Genomic DNA, 23,752 nt, shown 5'->3' on the forward strand with positions numbered 1-23,752 from the left:
TTCAATTTTTTAAGAAAAAAAAAATGACAAATTCACTTCCTAACTCAAACAAATAATGTATTTAGATACTTAATTGAATAAGAAAAAAAGTGTTAAATAAATCACTAAATTTATTATTTTTGTATAATTGAATTACTGAATTTGTAAAGTGTGCAATTAAATCATTAAAATAGTATAATATGTGCAATTATAATATTTTTAAAAAATTTCTCAATATAATCCAATCATATTAATTATATGGGACGTACTAATAATCATCATTTTCTTTATAATAATATTAGTTGAGATGAAAGATTGAAATGTTTCAAACTTATGTTACATCCCAATTGTACATACGAAGTATATATTTTTGCTTGTTTGATAGTTCAATTGTACACTTTTTATGTTCAGTAACTCAATTGTACAAAAACAATAAGTTCACTAATCTATTTGACACGAAAAAAGTTAACAATTTGTCTCATTCCTAGCTAACAGACTAAAATGCCAAGTAATGTCTCGACCGTACATAACCTCAAAAGATTCTAAATTTACAAAATTTATTTGCTAAAACTAAGTTATAATTAATATTAAAAAAAAAAAAACAAATTGATAACTGGAGTGGATGTGTACAAATATGAAACACACACATGGTAATGGTGGTTCTCATATGAAAAGATGAAAAATCACAATGACTGCAATATGGTGTTCTCAGGCTGGGACTCAAGTAAGAACTGCCTCCCCCAACTCTTGCTTTCCAAGTAGCCTAGAAGAGGGTGAAAATTTCATGTCACACAAAAGCTCAGCTTCTTCCACCTCCATTGATCTCACACAAAAATGACAGTTCACTGCATCGATCGTCCGGTTGATGAATTGTGACCTGGATAAGTAGTCCTTCATGCGGCATATGAACTCCGAATGGTCTCTTGCCTGAATATACAAAGGGAACGATAGAGAGAATGAGAGATCTCGATTGCAAATTTAGGCACGTACATGTTAGGATCAAGCGTGGTTATAGCTAGTAACGAAGGCCCAACTTTATTTCCTTATAGACCAGTATCACATTTTTGAGAGCCAGGGTGCTGGTCTGCTAGACCTGACTCTGATACCACTTGTTAAGATCAGGCGTTTACCACTACGCCAAAAGCTATAGCTAGTAACGAATGTACAACTTTATTTTCTTATAAACCGCTATCACATTTTTGAGAGCCAGGGTGCTAGACTTGCCCTTACTGGCCTCCGCCCAACAATACACAAAGTGGAATGATAGAATACAGATGCACTTTTGGCATAAACAGGAGAATGAGGAGGGGTTGTGTTCAGTGTGTGTCTAATGAGTCATCAAAATGAAAATTTGAGTTCAAAACTATGCAGCAATAACACTGAAATGGCAAATGCAAATTATGCAGGCAAAGAAATATACAATGTTACTTGGAAACCGAGGTTCCCTTTACATTTTCCTCTGTAACATACATAACATACACTTTTATGTATGTTACGTTTAGCTAACATTCCCCAAGTCTTAACTGCATTACAAGACTGGTTCATTTAGATCAGAGAAAGAAAATTGCAACTGCTACCATCATTAGGCCGAGTTATAAAGCACGTGATAAAAATCAGGGGCGACATGAAATGGTTCTAGTGAAATTGAAGTCTCAGATATAATAGCAAACCTGTCTATAATCAGGGGCCTTCTTTGGAAGACTCAGATATGCCATGTTTGAGATCTCGTAGTCCCATAGAAAAGAGGTATGATGGATCCACCGGTTCTTTGTTATAGACTGAGCATTTCCACCGAACTTGTGGTTGCCAAATACATAATCTGAAAGAATTTACATAAATACATGACATGATTGTGGCCACCTTGTACAACACAACTACTTAGGTTGCATTAAAGTAGATGAAGGCATGAGAAAAAATTCACCCCCCCCCCCCCCCCCTAACTAAAGAGAGGAAAAGAAATTTGATACCCAAGAGAAATTGAGCATGACAATGAAGGTTGAATCATGAATTAATTCCATTTTTTGTCCTAGATTTATAGCCAACCAACGAACAAAAGCTAGCTAGGGAGGTTCTAATCTAGACCAAACATTTGAGAAACAAGTGAAATTTATGATAAGGAATTACGATCTTAAAACGAAAGGAACTTAGAATGAACTTACCATTTTCACGAAGGTAGAAATCCCCAACTCCTTGGAATACCTTACTGTATAATAAGCTGCTCCATGACATGATAGGTCGGGGATACGGTTGTACACTGGGAACATCATCCTTATTGCATATAAAAGTTGCAAATATTGTCCCATGATCAACTATTACAGTACCTCCACCAGTAAACCTTTTGATAACTGGTATCTTGTCTCGTAAAACATAATTGATTTCAAGAAGTTCAGTGGGATTGCTATAAAAAAAAATAAAAAACATAGAAAAAGCTTACAAAAAGAAATCTTTGATGAAAACATACAGAAAACACTAAGGCCCTGTTTGGTAAAAAAATTAGCCTATAGGCCAATTTTGGCTTTTTTGATCACTATTAATTGTTTGATTTAGTTAAAATATCAATATAAGTGTTTGATTAATTAGCTTTTTGCAACTCCAAAATGCTAAAATTCAAAAAGCTTCTCCAAACAACTTTTTCAATTAGCTTTTTTAGAAAAGAAATTATATCAAACAGCTAATGTTATCAACTAGTTATACCCTCTAATTAACACAATTAGCTAACATCTAGCAGCTATCAGCTAACAACTAATTTATCAAACACTTTTATACAACAGCTAATGTTATCAACTAGTTGTACCCTCTAATTAACACAATCAGCTAACATCTAACAGCTATCAGCTAACAACTAATTTATCAAACACTTTTCTACAACAGCTAATGTTATCAACTAGTTATACCCTCTAATTAACACAATCAGCTAACATCTAACAGCTATCAGCTAACCGTCATTTACCAAACAGGGCCTAAATGAAAAGCAATCAAACTTCAAACTAACTGCAATGCCAAAAGTAATTAGCTATAAAGGTAAGAGCTTTGGAACTCTATCATCCTTCATGTAGAGAGAGACAGATCCATGACATATTGGCATCAAAATTATCAAATATTCAAGCCAGATGATATACATAACAGCAACCATTCATCCTCATAAATTTAGCAAGCCCAAGATTGTATCCACTTAAAAATTTTTCTTTTGGCAATTAATCAATAACTTCAGCTAAGATTTTGTAGCTCAAATCATTCATTCACATTCATACACATAACCTTATCATGTTCAACATGATCAATTGTTAGCATTAAGTAATCAGCTTCATTTTCGAATGCAATAGAAATCTCGATGAGTAAAGCTTACCCAGAGATACCCATAACAATGGTGGGTGTGTTCGTTCCATCATTAATGATGCACCAATTATCGGATGAAGTTCGTAGCAGCCGTTCCTCAAGATGCAGTTGCTGCAAAATGGGCACTCCTTTTAGCTTCACAAGATTCAGTAGCGGAAGCCCAGCATTTCTAGATTGACCCAAACTCATCGAAATGGTGTGGTCGGTAAATCGGCATAAAAATGAATTCGAACAGAACAAGGTTGAATCGGGCTGCTCTTGGTTAAATTCTTGGGCTCTATTACTCCCAGTCGCAGCTCTATATCTGCCTATTGAGGAAGCGAAGTAGGCCCTATTGCTCAAGGCCATTATAGGCTTTGGCTCAGGTATTTGTAAAAAAATAAAACAACAAACCTAATACAATAATAAAAAACTATTCATCAACTAAAGATAACTTGAAGTAAATAGGCGAGTAAAAAGATTGTCCAAGACAATATATTTTCAATATATATATATATATATATATATATATATATATATATATATACTTTTTTATTTATTTAATACTCATCGCCTAGGTGCCTAGTCGACTAGGCAGTCGATGGCATCTCGCCCAAAAAGTCCGCATTGATAACCATGTACTAGAGTTCATCTTGCATTGTGAACGTTGGTCCAAAATTTATGTGTTTGCAATTAACATATTATGTGCATGTAGTTAACAGATTATGTGCATTTAGTTAACAGATTATGTGTATTCAAGACTCGAGCGTTAGTGCGACCAGGGGTGGCATATTGTAGTTAGCCAGCGCTGACTATTGGCGGATGTGCGTAAGTGAGAGGTACCATACGGCCTCGCGCCCACCAGGTGAATGGTCCCTTTATGGTAGGCTTGTGCACAACTCCACCCGCCCATTTTAACCACGCGACCTGACTCCGATACCTTGCATAATATGGATATCTGAACTTGATGTTGAGATATTCGACCCAATCCAATAATATTCAGTTAACAAATTATGCGCATTCAAGACTTGGGTGTCAGTGTGACCATGGGTGGCATACTGTAGTTAGCCAGTACCGACTATTGATGGATGTGCGTAAGGGGGAGGTACCATACGGTCTCGCCCCACTTGGTGGATGGTCCACTATGGTAGGTTTGTGGTCAACCCGATCCACCAATTTTAATCGCACGACCTAAATCCGATACCTTGCATCATCTGGATATTTGAACACTCATATTCAATATAATTAGTTAGACTTTTTATTATTATTATACTGACTCTATTACAATGCAATATTTGTTCATAACTACTTTCTCAACCTCTTCCTGAATTTTTATAAAAAAAACTTAACTGTTTTCTCTCCCTTTTTCGTCTGTAAAGACCCTGCGACTGCATCCTCCCGTTGCCGGCTGTCGCTCTATTGGAGGGTTGAGCCGGCGGCGCCATTATTAGACTCCATCCTCTGGCTGTTTTAGGAATAAGCGTTAGATCTTAGATTATCTCCGATCGTTTTTTCAGAGAAGGCGTCAGAGACTCTCCAGATTTGACAGATTTTCTATCATCTTTTGCATTTATTTTGTTTTCTATTGGTTCTACGTTATCCCTTTGTTCTTTTGACTAGTTTGTTTTCTCTTGTCTCTCTGGCGAGTGTTTCCCTCTCGTTTCTTTGACGAGTTTTTCTCTCGTTTCTTTGACGAGTTTTTCTCTCATTTCTTTGGCGAGTTCTCATCATAAGTGTGGAATGATAAAATGGTCACATCAGAGTCAAACTTGGCTATGTTTGACCATATTTGTGAAGAAGCACCGAGTTCATCCAATAACTTCGGCTTCAAATTTATAAAACAGTCTACGATCCAAGTTTTCTATAACATTGCTATGAAATTTGTTTCTATGTATGACGGTAAATAATGAGCTATCATTCTAACGATCTATATTGTAAATATTTTTGTTTATGATTAATGAATTAGTCTTTTATTTAAAAAAAATATTACTTTCTCAATCTATTGAAGTACAAATAGTAAATATCATCTCTATTGAGACTAGAACCAATAACCTCCCATATGAAATAGCAAATTACTATTAGTGCCATTAAATCACAACCTCATTGACAACCTAATTAGACTTGGGTAAACTAATTTAATCCGTTCTATAAGATGATTAACTACTAGAAAATAATCAGAAAAGGAAAATTTAGCAAGAGTAATATGACCAGAACAGTAATTTATTTTCATGAACACCTTCGCTCTAATTGCTTTCCTCTTCCGAGTAGAGCTAAGTACAAACGAGTGGTCTAGGGCGACGGGTACTGTTTCTCTGCTATTTCGCCATGGAAATTGCTCAAAATACAAAGTGAAGGCAGACACATAAAATCGTATCTATATCATATTTCGTTGGTAATTTAAGAGGGCACAAAAGATTAACCTTTCTTTAGTATAAAATTTCGAGAAGTTGAAGGATAGTGAAATGTGGACAATCCCATGAAAGGCATATCATCCTTAGCTGCATTATCAGCGTCGCTCTCTTCTTTGAGATTTATTCGGTCTTCTGATGGTTGTGGCCGCGACTATACCTCTTCAAAAATCGTGGCAAAGAAGAGCAATAACAAATCCAAGCAGCCACCTTCTCCTAAGGTGCACTTCTATCTCTCATTTTGATAAATTCTCAGATTCCTTGTTTGTATTCTTTGTCACAACGTGAATTAATTATGGTTTCAGTGTTCGAGTCAACTTGAAATTGGAAACTTTGAGTGCGAGTGAGTTTGAATTCAAAAGGTTAAGATATGAATTCACCTACTATGTGTAATTGGAGTTATTGTTTGAAAATACTGAATGAATTTGTATGCTCTAAAACAGGAAACTGTTTGTTATGTATTTTTAAATACTAAAATGTGTTCACACTCACTATTCAATGGCTGAAAAATGTTCTGTAATCATTCCTAAAATGCAAATGAAATGGTTCTAGTGATTGAATGACCAAGGAAAGCTTTGTGAAAGATCAATGGGGCAGTGTGTCAATGGTGCAGCAGGTGTTTTAATCCAAGATGAAGGCTTGCAATTAAGTAATTGGGGGTGGGGGGGGGGGGGTGGGGGAGGGGGCGGGGATTATTTGAGGACTGGTTTCTTGTAACCAATGTCTTAGTAGCTTGCATCAAGCCAAACTGTCCTGTGATTCTGTGAGATCGCATAAGCAGAAGATAGTATTGTTTGGTTGTATTTATTTCGGTTGCAGCAATTAGGAAAAGTGGCACCATATCTGAGTCTTTAAGGAAATAGAATTTTGTAAACTTATGTAGAATGTTCATCAAACTAAAGTAGACATTAGTATATGAGTATATTGTTATTGAGAAAACACAAACAAAGAATGAGATTGGATAGTTGAAGATAGTATTGTTTGGCTGTATTTATTTTGATTGCAGCAATTACAAACAGTAGCTATTTGTGGAGTGTTTATCAAACTAATATAGATATGTTAGAAATTTGTTATGAAAAAATACAGACTGAGAATGAGGGAAAATGGCTTAAATATTGAAAGATGATTGTAATCCATCAGATATTGGTTCAGAATTATCCTATTATGCTTGTATTAAATGTATATTATAGACTTGCTTTGGTGCATTAAGTAAATTGGTATATTTGATTATTATGTTAAAATCCATGAAGTAATATATTGCGGAATATTAACAATATTAGTTCATTTATTTATTTATTTTCACATTATAGATGAGTAGGTCTTGTGTGAGACTATCTGACATAGGACGTGTAATACTTTTTACTTAAAATGAAATATTTTTCTATGGACTCATTATAAGTATTACTCCGTACATTTTAGCTAAAAAGTATTACACGTCTCACGTGACATGGTCTCACAAAAGACTTATTTAATTATTATTGAGAAGGTAGAAAGTGATACAGCTGGAAGCTGGAGCAAGTACAGATTTGAAGTACTTGAGTTCAAATTGAAAAGCGGAATTGACAAATGAAATGAGTCTGCATAAATCAATTGAAATGGAAAGGAATGCTTCTATTATTCCAAGTCTAGAACATTTATACTAATTATAAGACAATGCCTTCCTAACCTAGAGAATAACAATTACAAATTGCAAAAGAGTCCACCGCTAGCTGCTTTTACAATTTGTAAACAACTAAAACTAATAAATTAAGAATCCTTCTTCTGAAAAGACTTCCCAACTCCAACATCCAGTGATGACCAAGGAGTCTTCATCCCTGCAATTTCCCTGCATGAGAAAGCAATCCTCCGTGCCTAATATGAGATGAGTAATACATTGTTTGTATAGTTGCCTAGAGTGCAAACAAAAGTTCTGAAAATTTATAGGGGTACAAATTTTTGCATCATGTTTCGGTGGTTGTAATTTGTAAAGACTGTATGCTAAGAATGATTGAGGATGGTATATATGATTCTTCTGTGAAATAATTATGCACATGTACTGAAAGTTTTTAATGTGATCTTTTGGTATAGGGTTCAGAGCCTCCGAGGATTACGTCAAATTTGAAACAAAATTTGCAATTCATAAAATTAGGGAAGGTTGGTGAATCCAGTAATAAGCTATACTTGATTATTTCTACTGGCTCAAAAGGTGCTTATTGTGTTGTAGGAGATCGAAAAGAAAAGACATATAGTAAATAAGGCTGCCACTCGTTATCGTAAAAAAAAGGCAGAGAAGGAAGAACTTCCTGAAGATACAGAGCTCTACAGTGAAGAACCAGCTCTCACACCTTACTATAATGCTTTTCCTAGGTCTTTTCATGATTCAAATTCCTTGCCCTTTACTTCTAGTTTGAGCAAGTTATTAATGGTTGTTTCTTTTGGAATTTTTCAATAGCATAAATGAGGTTATAAACACTGCTGCAATTCCTGTCTTGCTTGTTGATGGCTATAATGTGTGTGGCTTTTGGGCTAAGTTGAAGAAGCATTTCTTGAATGGAAAACTAGACATTGCTCGCCAAAAACTAATTGATGAACTGGTCACATTCAGCACAGTTAGAGGTTTGCTTTGCTTCTCCAGTTCTCCTTATGTACAAGTCTTGTTATTTTACTAAATATTAATACCAAGACCAAATCCTTGGTCTGGAATCTGCTGAAAAGATGATTCTTTAACTGACAAATATCCTCTTGATTGCAACTAGTAGTCACAATGTCATCCACATAAACCACAAGATAAATGCATTTTCCATTTGTTGAGTGTTGATAGAACACAAAATAGTCAATCTCACTATGGACCATGCCGAATTCACAAATCAGATAATTGAATCGTCTAATCCAAGCTCATGGAGATTGCTTCAAACCATATAGATAGGGAATAAGTAGGATTTCAGAGATGGTAAAATGATCTGGTGGTGGAGACTGGAGACCGGAAATAATGGGATGACTCATGAATGTAACATTAGGAGAGATAAATTGACGCTTGTGTTTCGGAGAATAACACAGGTAGCCATTTTGAAGGGCTGAGCAGCTCGTTTGGAACACCTAGGAGTTATGCCCAGCCGCCCAGGACAAAAAAAACACACCCAAATGGCTAGAGAAAAATATACCAAAATGATTGCCGGAGGAAAAGAAACACGTTTGTAGGTGGTTTGGTCAGAAGATTGCTAGAGACGGAGAGATCTGAGAAAAACTTACCAGAGTTCTGGTAGCTTAGGTGATGTGGTGATGACGTTCCTGGCATAGAGTTGCAATGAGATTCTATGTGTGATGGTACTGTAGGTTTTAGCAAATAGCCACTGGAGATGCATTGGAAAAGAAAAGGCAGCTGCAAAATCACTGTTCATGCCTAAAGAAGCTCATTTTCTTATCGGAAAGCACTTATATCTTTTTACTTGGAAATTTTTTGAAACAAAGATTTTTTAGGGTTTGGGCTCTGATACCATGTTAAAGTAGAACTGGTGTATTGTATTTTTATATTTAAAAAACTATTCAAGAGATCTATTTATACACATAAGACTTAATCAAGTTGGGCTAAGTCCACTACTACAGTCTAGAGTTAATATTCAATAGTTTTAAAGGTTAAAAATACACGTTTAAAGGTTAAAATACATGTAGGATGCCGTGTAGGATCCCATGTCAACAACAAAGGGTGATCTGTCTTCTACATCAGTTTGATTTGGCACTAATTAGCTTCATATTTACTTGTAGCTGTTAGTAAACAGGGATCAATTTCATTAAAAAAAAAACAAGCTCCAGTGTTTATTTGAAGCTCTTCTGAGTTCAAGAATTTAATTGCATTATTCTAAAAAGTTGACGGCTTATTTGGTCCTTATCCCTAATAATTATACTAGTGTTGAAGTATTTTCTTGAATAAAATTACTTAAGATTACTGCAGATATAAGTTGGCAGATAATCCCCACAAAAGGTTGTCTCATTACTAGGCTTCCAATCACATATCTGTCTTAATGATTGCTTCTTTTGACTGTATTTAAACAATTGCAGAGCTAAAAGTGGTTGTTGTTTTTGATGCCATGATGTCTGGGCTGCCTTTTCACAAGGAAACATTTGCTGGGTATTCATTTTTGGAACCTTGACCTTGACTGATTCTCATTAATTGTATGTATATATTATTTCTGCCAGATTTCAAATGTGATCATTATATTCTGGAAACACTGTAAATTCTCCGTGACCCATGTTTCTACTTTTGCTAATGGTTGAAATCTCTAAACAATCGTTGTTAAGATGATGAAAATAGATTAAATTCAGTTCTTGAAATCTTTTTCTATTGTTGGAACTTTTTTTTTTCTTTCTTTTGCATTATGGATTTTAATAAAATTATGTGACTATCAATTATGCTTTGTAGTGTTGATGTGGTGTACTCAACTGAAACATGTGCCGATGCATGGATTGAGAAAGAGGTAAGAATAGGCTCAATAATTTGGTGCAATTTTGCATTCTGATATTTGATGTACAGTTGTACACTTGATATTTTAGTTATTGCTACTTATGCTATCCTCATGGTTGCTGGTTTACTATATTTAAAAAGGCTGCAGATTTGAGGAGGGATGGCTATCCAGAAGTCTGGGTTGTAACGTCTGACCTAAATCAACAAATTGCAGCCTATGGAGCAGTATGTACTCTCCTTGGAAAGTGATTAGTCAAGTTCCTTGTTTCTCTAATTTTGTCTATTCCTAGTCTTGTCCAGAAAGCTCATCTAAAGTCTTACGGAATATTATATTACTTTGGCTGTATAATTGAACTATGGCGCATTAACTATTATTATTATTGCAAACAAAAGGAGTAAAGGTCTAATCACATGAAACATGTTTCTATTAGTTCTTGTGGGGTAGAAGCAGGTTTTCCTTTTATCTGTATTATGTGATTGTTGGATAATTGGTTGCATTGCTATGAGCCCTTGTTGTCATTTTTCCAGATTGAAGCAGAACTTTTCACATTTCTAGCTTGCCGGTCTTCATGCCATTAGCTCATCCTGTCTGATTAACTCTAGCAAAATTTCAAGTTTGGTCCCAGAAGTTCTAGCTTAGTTTCAATTTTGTCCTAAAAGCTTCAATGCTTCCAATTTAGGCATTAAGAATTAGTTCTGGTTTCAACTTGGTCTACCTCTCTGGCGGTCCTGCTAAATTGAAATAATTTTGGCGAACACATGAATCACATGTGGCATAGTAAGGCTATTTTGGAATAGTTTCTCGCAGGGAAACAAATGGTGCTAGGGTCCTGGCACAGTAGTATACTGAACTCCTCATTCCTCACACAAGAAATTATAGTAAGCCACACCCACATTATTTTAGTCTTCACTCACCATTATCCCCCCTCATTCCTCACACATGAAATCATAGTATACTGCACTCCTCTATGAAGGCTTCAATAGCTATAACTGTTAGTAAGGGTGGACATTGCCAACTGGAGAAGAACCAAATTGTAGGTATATATTTATATATTACATCTCCCCATAGCCTTGGGTTGTCTAGTTTCACATTTTGACTCATCTAGAAAGGGTTTTAGGACCAAATTGTCTCAGATGGGATTCCTGTGTTTTCTCAAACTAGTGCAACTTGGCTGTAAAGAGGTGTATTTGAATGCAAGCTTTGTAATGTCAGCTGATGCACTATACAGAAATATCAGTTTGTGACTGTGTGTTAATGTTCTGAAAACACACCATCAACTTGTCTTGGTCCTCAGAACCTTAAGTTTTGATGCATTCAAATGGGATTTGTTAAACATGTGTAGTAAATCTGTGAGCTAAAAGGCCATTTGTCTGTTCTTTTCTATAAAGTATGGTAAATAGCTATGGCAAATCTTAGTAGACTGCTGTTCTGTATTTGGAAGTTGATTTTTATATTGTTCCACCTTAAATATTTTTATCAGGGAGCTTTTGTTTGGAGTTGCAAAACATTGGTATCTGAGGTAATGTGGTGCTTTTTGCTTATTATTTATACATACCAGCTTGTTGGGATTCCCATAATTGCTTTATGCTCTATTAAAATGTCTTGGGATACTATAATGATCTTTACTGCCAAATCTTTTTTTAGAAACTACTCATGGATATCTTAGAATAAGGGGTGTTTGGCAAATAGCTGTAGCAGATTGGTTAACGGGTTTGACTAGCTGATAGCGTTAGCTGGTTGTAGAAAGATGTTTGGTAAATTAGCTGTTAGCTGATAGTTGATTTCATGCAAAATGACCTTTAAGGGTATAATTTATTTTCTCAAAAAGTTGATCGAAAAAAATGCTTTGAGCAGCTTTTTGAATTTTAGTGTTTTAGAGCAATAAGCTGTTACAAAAAGTTGATTAACCAAACACTCATATTGGCTGTTTAACTAAGTCAAACAGCTAATAGTAGTCAAATAAGCCAAAATTAGCTGATAAGCTAACTATGTTACCAAATAGGGCCTAAGAGTTAATACCAGCCTGAGATTCCTCGACTATTTCGATTTACTTAAAAAGGCCCTGTGTTTAATTTTTTGCTCAATTTAGTTCTATAACTATTAAAACGTTACCTTGTTAGGTCCTCTGTTAGATTGACCATTAGTTGACCGTTAGACCCAGGGACAAAGTCGTCTTTTTAAGTTAAATAGAGGACCTTTTTAAGTAAATCGCAATAGTTGAGGGACCCAGTTGGTATTAACTCCTTAGAATAATATAAACGATCATTAAAATTCATATTGTTTCTTAGATGACAGGGTCTCTGTTATTTTTTCTTTAAGGAGTTTCTCCATTTCCTAGTTGCACAATCAATTTGGCATATCGAGGGAGGGGAAGGGGAGAGGTTGTGCTTTACTTAGATATTCTTCATTTTGCATGAGAAGAGCCCTGTAAAATTTTCTTTTCAAGACTTATTTATTCCTCTGCCTCTTGTATGATGTTTGGAGCAATGCAGATCAAAACTGCAGAGAAGGAGCTTGAGAGGATGTTGCGAGAACAAAGGTATACTCAATCTCTCCAACAAATTTGCTATTGAACAAAGATCGTACTTTTGTCAATGATTTTGGTAAATTGGGATGCTCGTTGGACTTGAAGTGAAGTTTTACTCAATCGATGAATCTTGCTCCTTCCAGATCTACATCCATGCAAGGCAAATTGCTGAAACACAATCTTGATCCGGATGTCGTGACTGCTCTCAAGGATCTTAGGGACAAGCTTTCTGAAAGTGAATCGCGTAAGTGATATTGTGTTAATTCTTTGTATGATCTCACAAACTTCCCCAACTCAATACAGACAAATCTTTTGATTCTGAATTAAGCTTAGTAGGAAGTTGACCCTTTTTCCAATGCAATAGACTATTGAGCTTGAATCTTACTGAACCACCGCCCAGGTAAAAATTGTGGACTGATCTCAACCGTTGATAACGGCTGTAAAGCTAGGGAATATGGAACAAAGAAGTGACATTTTGGTAATTTCAAACTTTGAAGTGCATTGGTCAACACTACAAAGTGCAATAATCATTAAACAAAGTGCACCTAGTGATATATGAAGTGTATTCTTTGAGAGCATATTTACATATCATCGGATACACTTTGTAGTTGTGCACGATGCACTTTTAAACTTTGAAATATTTACAAAAATGTCCTCACGTTTTTTCTAGATTTTTTTGTTTTACAATCATTGATCCTCTCCAGATCAATGGTCGAGATCAGTTTGCAATTTTTACCAGGGTGGGTGTTCTCCCAAATACAAAATTTTTATATTAATCTGTGACCACAAAATGTTTATTGTTTCATTAATAAAAAGTTGTACTTGAATAATTTATTGTTTCATCTTCATGCTACATTGAATGAACTGTAATAATGTTCGGTATTATTAAAATAACATTTTTTCTAGACATTAGTAGTAGATTAAGGTAAAAATGTAAACTGTATTCATTATGGAGTATAAATTTAGATTCGGCATTGTTATTGACAATGAAAACCTTGTACAGATAATATTATATTTTTTGAAACATTGTACAGATAATATCTAATCTGCATCTATATTAAACTTTTAGTTATATTCAACTAGGTAAATCTACTTGATCCAAATTATTTGTATCAAATTGTATTTCAAATGATATACCTTTTGTTGGAACTTTTAGTTAAAATGGTAATTTTAAGTGGTTATTTTGTGGTACAAATAATGTGGGGTCTACTTTTGATTTGGTCCGGGTCAAAGTGAATTTGTGTTATTCGTGGTGAAACGGAGAAATCGATATATTTTAAGCTCAAAATGGATAATTAGTGAATGAGAAATTGATTTTAAAATAGACTCATGTGAGTTGGAAAATAGAGTTGGGAAGATTTGGAAGTAGTCTTTTGTCCTACATTGGAAAGAGAAGTGGGTTTGCACCATTATATATACAATACATTTTCGAGGGAGTTTGAATTGTTTAGTTTAGAGGCGCTCTCTTTCATGTGTACATGTCATACTTCTGGGAATATTATTTTCATTGTTTGGTTGAATTCGGAATTGTAAGTAATAATAAGTATAAAGACAATTATATTCTTACACAATAATGATAACGGTAGATATATTAAATATAATATATCTATATTAAATATAATATATCTATAAGATATATTAAATATTTAATATCTATTTATATATGAGAGAAAGAGAGAGAGAAATGAATTTAATTGATGAATAAAAAGCTTGATAACAAAACTATTTATAGTGAAGGATAAACTAGTAAAGCTAGAAAATAGGGAAAATAATGCTCCATGCATTGCAACCATGATCCACGCACTGCTGCCTGCAATCCCATGTTCTAAGCAACTAGCTCCACATATTATTTTAACTTCTAAAAACTAATTACTAGCTACTTGGTTTAACATTAATAATAATAATAATAATAATAATAATAATAATAATAATAATAATAATAATATTATTATTATTATTATTATTATTATTATTATTATAACAATAACAACAATAATAATGGTAATTAATAAAAGTTGGTGAGGGCATAATTGTCTTATTTGTTTTCTATGAAAAACAAAACACCAAGGGAGGTTATGAAAAATGTTTTCCTCATTCTTGAGGAAAATATTTTCTAATTAAAAATAGTTTTCATGAACTAAACAAAGAAAAAGTCAATTTTCTTTAAATTCACAGAAAATATTTTTTAGCGAACCAAACATGCCCTTAGTGTTTTAGAACTTAGATCGATTCTCAAATAGTGTGTAAATCCTAGAGATACTATGGCTTGTCATCTTTTAAGTTTTAATTGTTATATTGTGGATCAGGATCTACAGTGCATTGTTGACCCCGGTCTAATACACAGAATTCATGTTTATAATACACATACACATAAACACGATATAATAAACATGAATTCTGTGCATTATGAACATGAATTCTGTGTATTATATAACTGAGGACACATAAACACTTAACATAATACACAAAATTCATGTTCATTATATCGTGTTTATGTGTATGTGTATTATGAACATGAATTATGTACTTTATGAAGTCAAATTTTGTGTATTGGATCAGGGTCCACAGTGCACTTTGGTCCACGCTATAAATTGCCTTTAAGTTGGAGCATTATGTTGTGCAATCGTGTGCACCATGCAAGGTGCAAATGGAATTGGATCCATAATTTCTATACTATAGATCGATAATTTCTATACTATAAATTCATAATTTTTATACTGTAGATTCATAATTTCTAAACTGTAGATTCATAATTTCTATACTATAGATTCATAATTTCTATAGATTCATAATCTCTAAAATGTATAATTATTAAATTATGAACATATTGTTCAGTGATTTGTGAATACAGAGTTCAACCATTTGGAATATGAACATTGAAAATTATGAACATAGAGTTTTGTAATTGTAAATATAGAGTTCAATAATTATGAATTTATAGTATAAAAATTATGGATCTATAGTATATAAATTATGGATCTATAGTATAGAAATTATGGGTCAAATTTTGTATGCACCATGCATGGTGCACGCGGTTGGAGCATAATTTGCCCTCTAAGTTGGCAAATTATGCTGTGGAATCGTGTCCGCCTTTCAAGGTGGTCCAGGTGGACACGGTTCCAAAACTGTTCATAATTATGAATATATAGTTCAAAAATTATGAATATAAAGTTCTTTAATTATGAACATAGAGTTGTGAACATAATTATAAACATATAGTTCTGTAATTATGGACATAGAGATTCAATAATTGTGAATATGAAGTTCAAAAATTATGAATATATAGCTTTATAATTATGAACATATAGTTCAGTGATTATGAACATAGAGTTCTGTAATTGTGAATAGAGTTTAATAATTATGAATATATAACTTTATAATTATGAACATATAATTCAGTAATTATGAACATAGAATTGTGTCTACCTTGCAAGGTATACACGGTTCCCAGCATAACGATTGCTTTAAGTTTGTTTGGGCTTTTATATAGTCGTAAGTTAGTTGTAATGGATCTGCTCCAATGAAGAAGGATATATAGTATGTAGTACGAAGTGTAATTATGGGCTATAAGATAGGAAATGAGCAAGAAGAAGGATATATAGTATGTAGTACGAAGTGTAATTATGGGCTATAAGATATGAAATGAGCAAAAAAGTATCAATTTAGACATTATGTTACATCTTTTTAATCAAATTTGTACTATGTTAAATTTTTTCGTCATAATTTAAATAACTTGGTTTAGTTTAGTTTAATTTAGCTCTTTCATTAACAAATTGTTAGGTATATATAATTTTTTGTTTGGTAGTTGGATTGTATATTTATTTACATATTACATGTCATCTCAATGTGCGGACCAAGACTTTTCGATGGGTTACATGCAATCCATCAATCATTATATAGTGGACCATGATCCACACAACTATATGAACCATGGTCTAAAACGTCAGCATTTCTTTTATTGAAAAGAAACTACAATCATTACGTTCTATGGCGCACGCAATTTTTTTTTAATATAATAATGCTATAATGAAACTATAGTGTGCATAAAATAAAATTAAATAACATGTCTCACATATTGAGTGTATATTGTCAAACGAAATTCTAGTTGAATTAGAATGATATTTTAGTGATGTTGTAATAAAACTACAGTATGTATAATTTAATAAAACCGAATAGCAAGTTTCACATATTGGGTGTGTATTATCGAATGAAACTATATAGTTGAATTAGAATGATGCTTTAGTAGTGTTGTAATGAAACTATCGTGATATATAAAATTAAACTGAATAATGAGAGAGTTTGTTACATTGACCATATCGGAATTTGTCGTCTACCATTATTAATGGAAAAAAAAATCAAATGATGTCGTTTTTCTACATGGTTCACGTTGCTACGTGGGCTACGGCCCAGTAAAATTTGCTCGCAACCTATAGATCTAATCATTATATATACTATGGACCTTGGTCCATCTTAAAAGATGAACCATTGACATAAGGATCATTATTAGTAAAGTGAATATTTATTTTTAGTACATTAAATGCTCATTTTTTAAAGGCTCATTTTTTGTGCACTAAAGTTTATTTTTAGTTATACTACCAAAAAATGAATTTTCAGTACATTAAAAATGAATGTTTATTAGTGTTCTACATTGTAGTCCATAGGAATATAGTATAATTTGTTTCGTAGGTTTGATCCCTCTTTTTAAATCAAATATTTTTGCATGGGTTCGATTTTGATATCAAATTGTATATTTTTCTGGCTCACCTTAAATTCTAAATTGATAATTCGATTGTAAATTTATTATCTATATATTATATTCACTAAAATTTTTAATACTATATAGTATATACAAGTGATGACTAGGCAATAATTGGTTTGTTTGGGTTAGGTAAAAAAAAGATATATAAGTTATGATTTTTAATGAAAAGACCAAGTTCAATCGTTGTCAAACATCAAATTTTGAATTCTAAGTTTTGGTTTAATCAATAAATTTACTTTTTTTTTTTTAATTTTTTTTTTATTTTTACAGGAAGATCATGTTCTTATTTGAACTCCTCTCTATCTCTCTATGTAAGGAAGTGTTCAGGTGAGAACAGACTCTCAAGTAAAAAATGATGACTGATTTGATTCATCAATTTGGTTAGATCAACGGTTGATGATTGCTAAAAAAATAAAGGGAAAAGAGGTGTTGTTAATTTAATAAATATTGCAAACTCAAAAATTTATAATAATTATAAAATTAACATGTGTTTTATTTTACTAAACTCCGATGAATCATAATCAACAGCTGAATTAATCATCACTTATCACTTTTTCAATTCCTTTCAATCAATCTATCACCTAATTATAACTATATTGAAATAGTGACAAATGTGGTTGATGACAATAGCCAATATTGATACAGAAGAAATAATGAAGAATTGTGGGCACTTCATCTCTCTATATATATATATGTCAATTTGTCGGTCAGGTGGTAAAAGGAATCACGAGATATCTGCCTTGGACACCTATTATGTTGTGCATAACCTGGCCTCTATATTACAATTCAAGTTTGTAGCTCATAAATCATCTCCTTGACTATTGATTTTGGACTAAATTCAGTCATTTAATCATCAATTTGGTACATCCATTTGGTGCGCATGCGCTCATTTGGTTTGATTTGACTAGTAAAATTAGCAAAACGAAAAAAAAAAAAAGTAATGGCATCTTCATAATTATTACTTTGTTCAAGTTTAAAAGTGTATTGTACAAATCTTGATTTAAATAGATTTAGTATTTTAATTGTGGGTTATACTTTCAGTCTCTGATCTTGTATGATTATCAAACTCAGTTATCAAACTCTTTTTTTTTTTTATGATGTTATTTTTGTTAATTATAATGAATATCCATAGTTAATATTTTACTCTTTCTTTATGAACGTCAATTTTAATTGTGAATATTGATTTTAAATGATAAAAATTAACCTTATATATTAATGAAATTTGATAATTATGTAATACTAAAAACTAAAAGTACAACATTATGAATAATTAAGTGGCTAAATTTATTTAAATTAACTTACCAAAAGGTGATACAATTTTGGGTTTGATGTTCATTAATTTGTGGCATTTAATCATATAAAGAATTTTGGGTTGGGTTGGTGGGATGATTGGGGCACACCAATGATAAGAAAATAAAAATGGATTCCGGCCTTAAATTTTATACGTGGTGTGTAATTGTAGGCAAATTATTGTGTGGACCATATATAACCATAAAAAAAAATACATTTTTAATATATTAAAAGTACACTACTGAATGTATATTATATAAAATAATATACTTTCATTATTCAAATAATATATTTTTCTTGAATACAATATATATTTTTAATATATTAAAAAAAATATTATTTATATATTGAATGTACATTATTTGATAATATAATTCATACCATCATTAAATTGTTGATATGGCTGGAATATAACAGTCAAAGGAAGGTACAGTCAGTCAGATAGTCAAATTGCTGACTGCATTTATTAGGATCGGCAAAGCAAATGAATTAATGAATGAATGTGTGGTAGTGGTACGAACAAAATCAATTAAATCCATCGGTGGTTTTGGTCACCCAACCTTATTAATGTCATTTGGTCCACTCATATTTTTCTATTTCACTTCTAATTTATGTACTATTTTCCTCATCTCATCACAAATTTTGCAATATTAGCATACTTTCATCTTGTTTAGACATATGTGTCTCTCGTTGTACCATAAGAACATCCTATCATCAATTGAAATTTTTTGAAGATTTTTGTCATGACATATAGTTATGGTGCGTGAGATAGAGGTATTGCAAGTGTTTTGTAATGGCTCAATCGTGACATTTGTTACGTAGTAAACATGCATCGTTACTATACCATAGATGATGCTTTGTATGCAACGAGAAAAGAGAACCCTACGTCTTGATCCTTCTTTGAAAGTGTGGATTCGAAGATGAATCCTTTTCAAGAAGAGGTGGATGATATTGACCCGTTCGCACATGACCCATTGAGAATTCGTTTGGACTCATCAAAAGTTTCCAAAAATAAACTCTTACAGAAATTATACATTGTGCTCGTGCAACATTGGTGGAAGAAGATTCATGAAAATTTGAAAAGGAGTCCAATAGTATAGATGATGGTGAATACTTAGAGTATTTTATTTGCATTCAAGATTTGGAAGAGTCCTAAATCACAACACTTTCATCCTTTCTTGGCATCAAATTCAAGATTTTTTTCTAGGAAATTTGTAAATACATTACAGGGTCATGAGAACCTAATATATTAATATTGTGTAACTGTAGTATTTGAAATGAACTTGTAAATACAAAATAAGGTAATCAATTACATATATGTTAACATTGTTATCTTTATTGCTTTCTAGTTAGATTTTAAAGAAGGGTTGTTGATTAGATCAACTATTAGAAAGATTCTCTATATAGGGTAATTAACACGCCACTTTCACCTATACAAAGGGGTGCATGCATTTTGATTTTAGTAAAACCAAGTTATTAATAAAAATTCCTTAAGTTTTCTTTACACACTTGTGTAAGAATTCTTCATGCTATTTGTGGACCTATCGAATAGTTTTCTTGATTTTGTGGCCCTATCGAAATCAAACTCCCCATAGATTTTAGTATTGGAATTGAGGGACTTAATAGCGAACCACTCTAGTTATTCAAATATTGCATTTTTGAGGAATTTAAGGTGTGCCAAGGGTTAATTTTGATCATTCTTGGAATCAGGGTTCAAGGGTGATCTCTATGTGCCCTAAAGATAACCCTTTCTCATTGAATTTGAGAATATCTTGGACAATAACTCCTTGAACGGATTCTCCTTAATTATGAGGTTCGTATCAATTTGATATCAATCGAGGCTCAAGGATGATCTCGTATGTAATTGTTAGGTATTTAATTGAATTATATAATTTCAAATATATCCTGATGAAAATATGTCAAATACTCTTAACAATGCGAAGCATTATTATATGAAGTCATTTACTAAACATGGAAAACAGAGAGAAAATACAAAAAATGGCAACCCAACCAATTTGGTCGGACAATTGGCTTAGTAACTTCAATGTTTCAAGTTTGATTCCTTGTTCGAGCTGTTTATTGACCTTTTTGGTTTGAGTCGGTCAACTATTGACAACTTAAACTGATTTAATTAGCTTTTGTCATTTGTTGATTAGGATCACAAGACGGGTTTCATCAAGACTGTGCTTTAGAATAATGACTATGAAGGTTTTTTATAAATGAAAGGATGAAAATACAAAAGTTGGGAAATGCTTCAAGCATGATAATGATATCTGTCATTGGAATAGATGCATAAAAACCTAAGAAAATAAAGTCATATAAAACGACAAAAGGAAGAAATATACGTTTGGCGAAGGCTATTTGCCATTGATGACAAATTAAAGTGCATGTATCTGTGACCTAATTCGACATCAAATTTGCTTTTAATACCATATTATAATATACTATTAATATGAACATAACAATATAATTCTTTGTGGGCACCGTTTAAAAATTTAGGAAAAATAATATTTTTGGACTCCAAATTGTCTGTGATTTGTCATTTTGATATGATTTTCAATTACTAAAAGTTGTAAAATGTGTTCTAAACTTTGCATGATATACAATAGCAGTTTTGATCCTTTATTTGGCAAATGAAAATGTACGGCAATAAGATTTATATAATTTTATAAACTTTTTAGAACTTTAAGGGGATGTTTGGTTAGATGGAAATATTTTTCATGGAAAATGTTTTCCTAAAAGTAAAGGAAAATGATGTTTTATGTTGTTTGGTTGGATGGAAAACATTTTTCATTGGAAAAAGTTTTCCTTGAGAATGAGGAAAACAAATTCCTAGCTCATCCTAGGTATTTTGTTTTCCCTGGAAAAGGTTTTTCATAGAAAATTAATATGACAATTTTACCCTCACCATTCTTTATTAATTACTCTTATTATTATATTATTATTGTTGTGTAGGGTTATATTTGTCATTATACACATTATTCCTTATAATTTCAAACTCAACCAAACAATAGAATTCATATTCCCAGTAATTTCTTTTCCACCAACCAAACAATGGAATCTATTTTCTTGAAATTTATTTTCCATTGAATTTCAATTTCATTTCCCTTCAAATATTTTCCAGCAAACCAAACGAGCTGTAAGTGTTCTATTGTGAGTGAAATGACAATGTTGAAAATAAATACTTTTTATTTTCATTATTCAAAAGATCAAAAAACCGCCATAATTTTACAAAGTTATTTTGAAGTTACTCTCGTATTCAAGGCGGGTGGCGGCTAGTGAAGGGCAAGTCCTACATTAGGTGGCTAGGGGACTGTTGGACGGTGGTATGAAAGGCTAAGTTCATAATTCTGTCTTTAACAAATGTAACGGTATAAGAAAATAAAGTTCTTCTTCAACTACGAGTTACAATTTTTAGCGCATTAGGGAGCGCGACGCTTGATAATAACAACTATACATGTAGATGTGTGTGCATTGTACAAAAAGAAAACTGGTATACACGGCATTAACATGGGTAATTGATAATCTTTGTTCTTATCCAAATGCATACATGAAAAAGAGGACGAATTGAACTTTGACTGTTATAACTAAGAAATGCAACGTAACCCTAGTCCAGAGGGAGCTATCAGCACATGTATTTTATTGTATGGAAAACAATATGTCACCAGCATGTTATTAATGCATGAATTCTACAATTAAAAACACCGAAGAGAAAATTCAATGTTATATATACATACATACAAGTGAGAACCTACCTTATTATAATATATATATATATATATATATATATATATATATATATATATATATATATATATATATCTTTAAACATTAAAACTACGCACTTTAAACACACAAACAAATTAAAGCACCTTAAGAACACAAACTACGCACATAAAATTTTAAAATGACGCACCTTAAGTATACACAAACCACATACACACCTTAAGCACACAAACAAAACACCTCAAGAACACAAACCACGCACCTAAAATTTTAAAATGACTCGCCTTAACTTTCAACAACTGACGCCCCTTAATCATTCAAATCACGCACCTTAAGAAGGAAAATAACGTATCTTAAGAAAAAGGAAAATCACGCACCTAAAGCTTTAGGCCGGCGCACCTTAAATTTCAACAATTGACGCACATTAAGCACACACACCACGCACCTAAACCTTTAGATCGACGCATTTAAGTTTTCAACATCTGACACACCTTAAGCCACACAGTACAAAAACTATTCACTCAAGCACAAAAACCAAGCACCTTAAGAAGGAAAACTATGTACGCACCCTAAATTTGAACTAGACGCATTTAAGTTTTCAACATCTGACACACCTTAAGCCACACAGTACAAAAACTATTCACTCAAGCACAAAAACCAAGCACCTTAAGAAGGAAAACTATGTACGCACCCTAAATTTGAACTAGATGCAAAAAGACCAAATTGCCACCATGTTTTTTTTTAATCACTGTTAATCCCGGACATTAGTTTAGGCAAGATTAATGGTTCATATTTGACCGCACAACCGCACCTGACACGATCTGACGCCCCAACCGCACGGGAACACACACACACACACACACACACACGCATATATATATATATATATATATATATATATATATATATATATATATATATATATATGCGTGTGTGTGTGTGTGTGTGTGTGTGTGTGTGTGTGTGTGTGTGTGTGTGTATGTGTGTGTGTGTGTGTATTCATTTTGAATGTATTTTTTGTATATATTACTTTGTTGATGCCATGATTCGGTTAATAAAGTTCGATAAGGTGGTGACTTTTACATTTTCATATTAAGTGAATGCAAATTAAGGATTGAAAATTGTAAAGTCACGCATATATGAATCAAGTGGGAGATTGTTAGAAATAATTTATTCCTAACGTTGATTCATATAATTAAGGTGTCATGCTCATATGAATCAGTGGGAGACTGTTAGAAATAATTATTTCCTAACAATGATTTATATAATAAAGGTTGTAATTCCATAAGGTACTCACGTTGATGATTAG

General features: G+C 32.6%; 2 protein-coding genes across 6 annotated transcripts; one reads left to right on the forward strand and one right to left on the reverse strand.

The window, feature by feature from the left end:
* Nucleotides 1-562: 562 nt before the first annotated feature.
* LOC109172263 (putative lipoate-protein ligase A) lies at nt 563-3,726 on the reverse strand. Of its 3 annotated transcripts, none has more exons than XM_019321426.1 (5): nt 3,326-3,726; nt 2,139-2,377; nt 1,650-1,798; nt 651-906; nt 563-616 (listed from the first exon to the last, which is right to left on the reverse strand). In XM_019321426.1, the coding sequence occupies exons 1-4, from the start codon at nt 3,661-3,663 to the stop codon at nt 700-702; spliced, it is 933 nt and encodes a 310-aa protein (XP_019176971.1). In that variant the 5' UTR covers nt 3,664-3,726; the 3' UTR covers nt 563-616; nt 651-699. The 3 variants fall into 3 exon arrangements, with proteins under 3 accessions (XP_019176971.1, XP_019176972.1, XP_019176970.1); XM_019321427.1 differs by having other exon boundaries at nt 578-906; nt 3,326-3,519; nt 3,610-3,716; XM_019321425.1 differs by having other exon boundaries at nt 578-906; nt 3,326-3,725.
* Nucleotides 3,727-5,498: 1,772 nt separating this feature from the next.
* On the forward strand, nt 5,499-13,337 carry LOC109172262. Of its 3 annotated transcripts, XM_019321422.1 has the most exons (11): nt 5,499-5,923; nt 7,770-7,835; nt 7,906-8,048; nt 8,134-8,297; nt 9,738-9,807; nt 10,099-10,153; nt 10,282-10,365; nt 11,622-11,660; nt 12,634-12,680; nt 12,812-12,912; nt 13,069-13,337. In XM_019321422.1, exons 1-11 carry the CDS (start codon nt 5,771-5,773, stop codon nt 13,137-13,139), a joined length of 993 nt encoding a protein of 330 aa, XP_019176967.1. In that variant the 5' UTR covers nt 5,499-5,770; the 3' UTR covers nt 13,140-13,337. The 3 variants fall into 3 exon arrangements, with proteins under 3 accessions (XP_019176967.1, XP_019176969.1, XP_019176968.1); XM_019321424.1 differs by lacking the exon at nt 10,282-10,365; XM_019321423.1 differs by lacking the exon at nt 13,069-13,337 and having other exon boundaries at nt 12,812-13,052.
* The last annotated feature ends 10,415 nt before the right edge of the window (nt 13,338-23,752 follow it).

The sequence above is a fragment of the Ipomoea nil genome, unplaced genomic scaffold, assembly GCF_001879475.1.
Source record: "Ipomoea nil cultivar Tokyo-kokei standard unplaced genomic scaffold, Asagao_1.1 scaffold0415, whole genome shotgun sequence".
Taxonomy (NCBI): Eukaryota; Viridiplantae; Streptophyta; class Magnoliopsida; order Solanales; family Convolvulaceae; genus Ipomoea; species Ipomoea nil.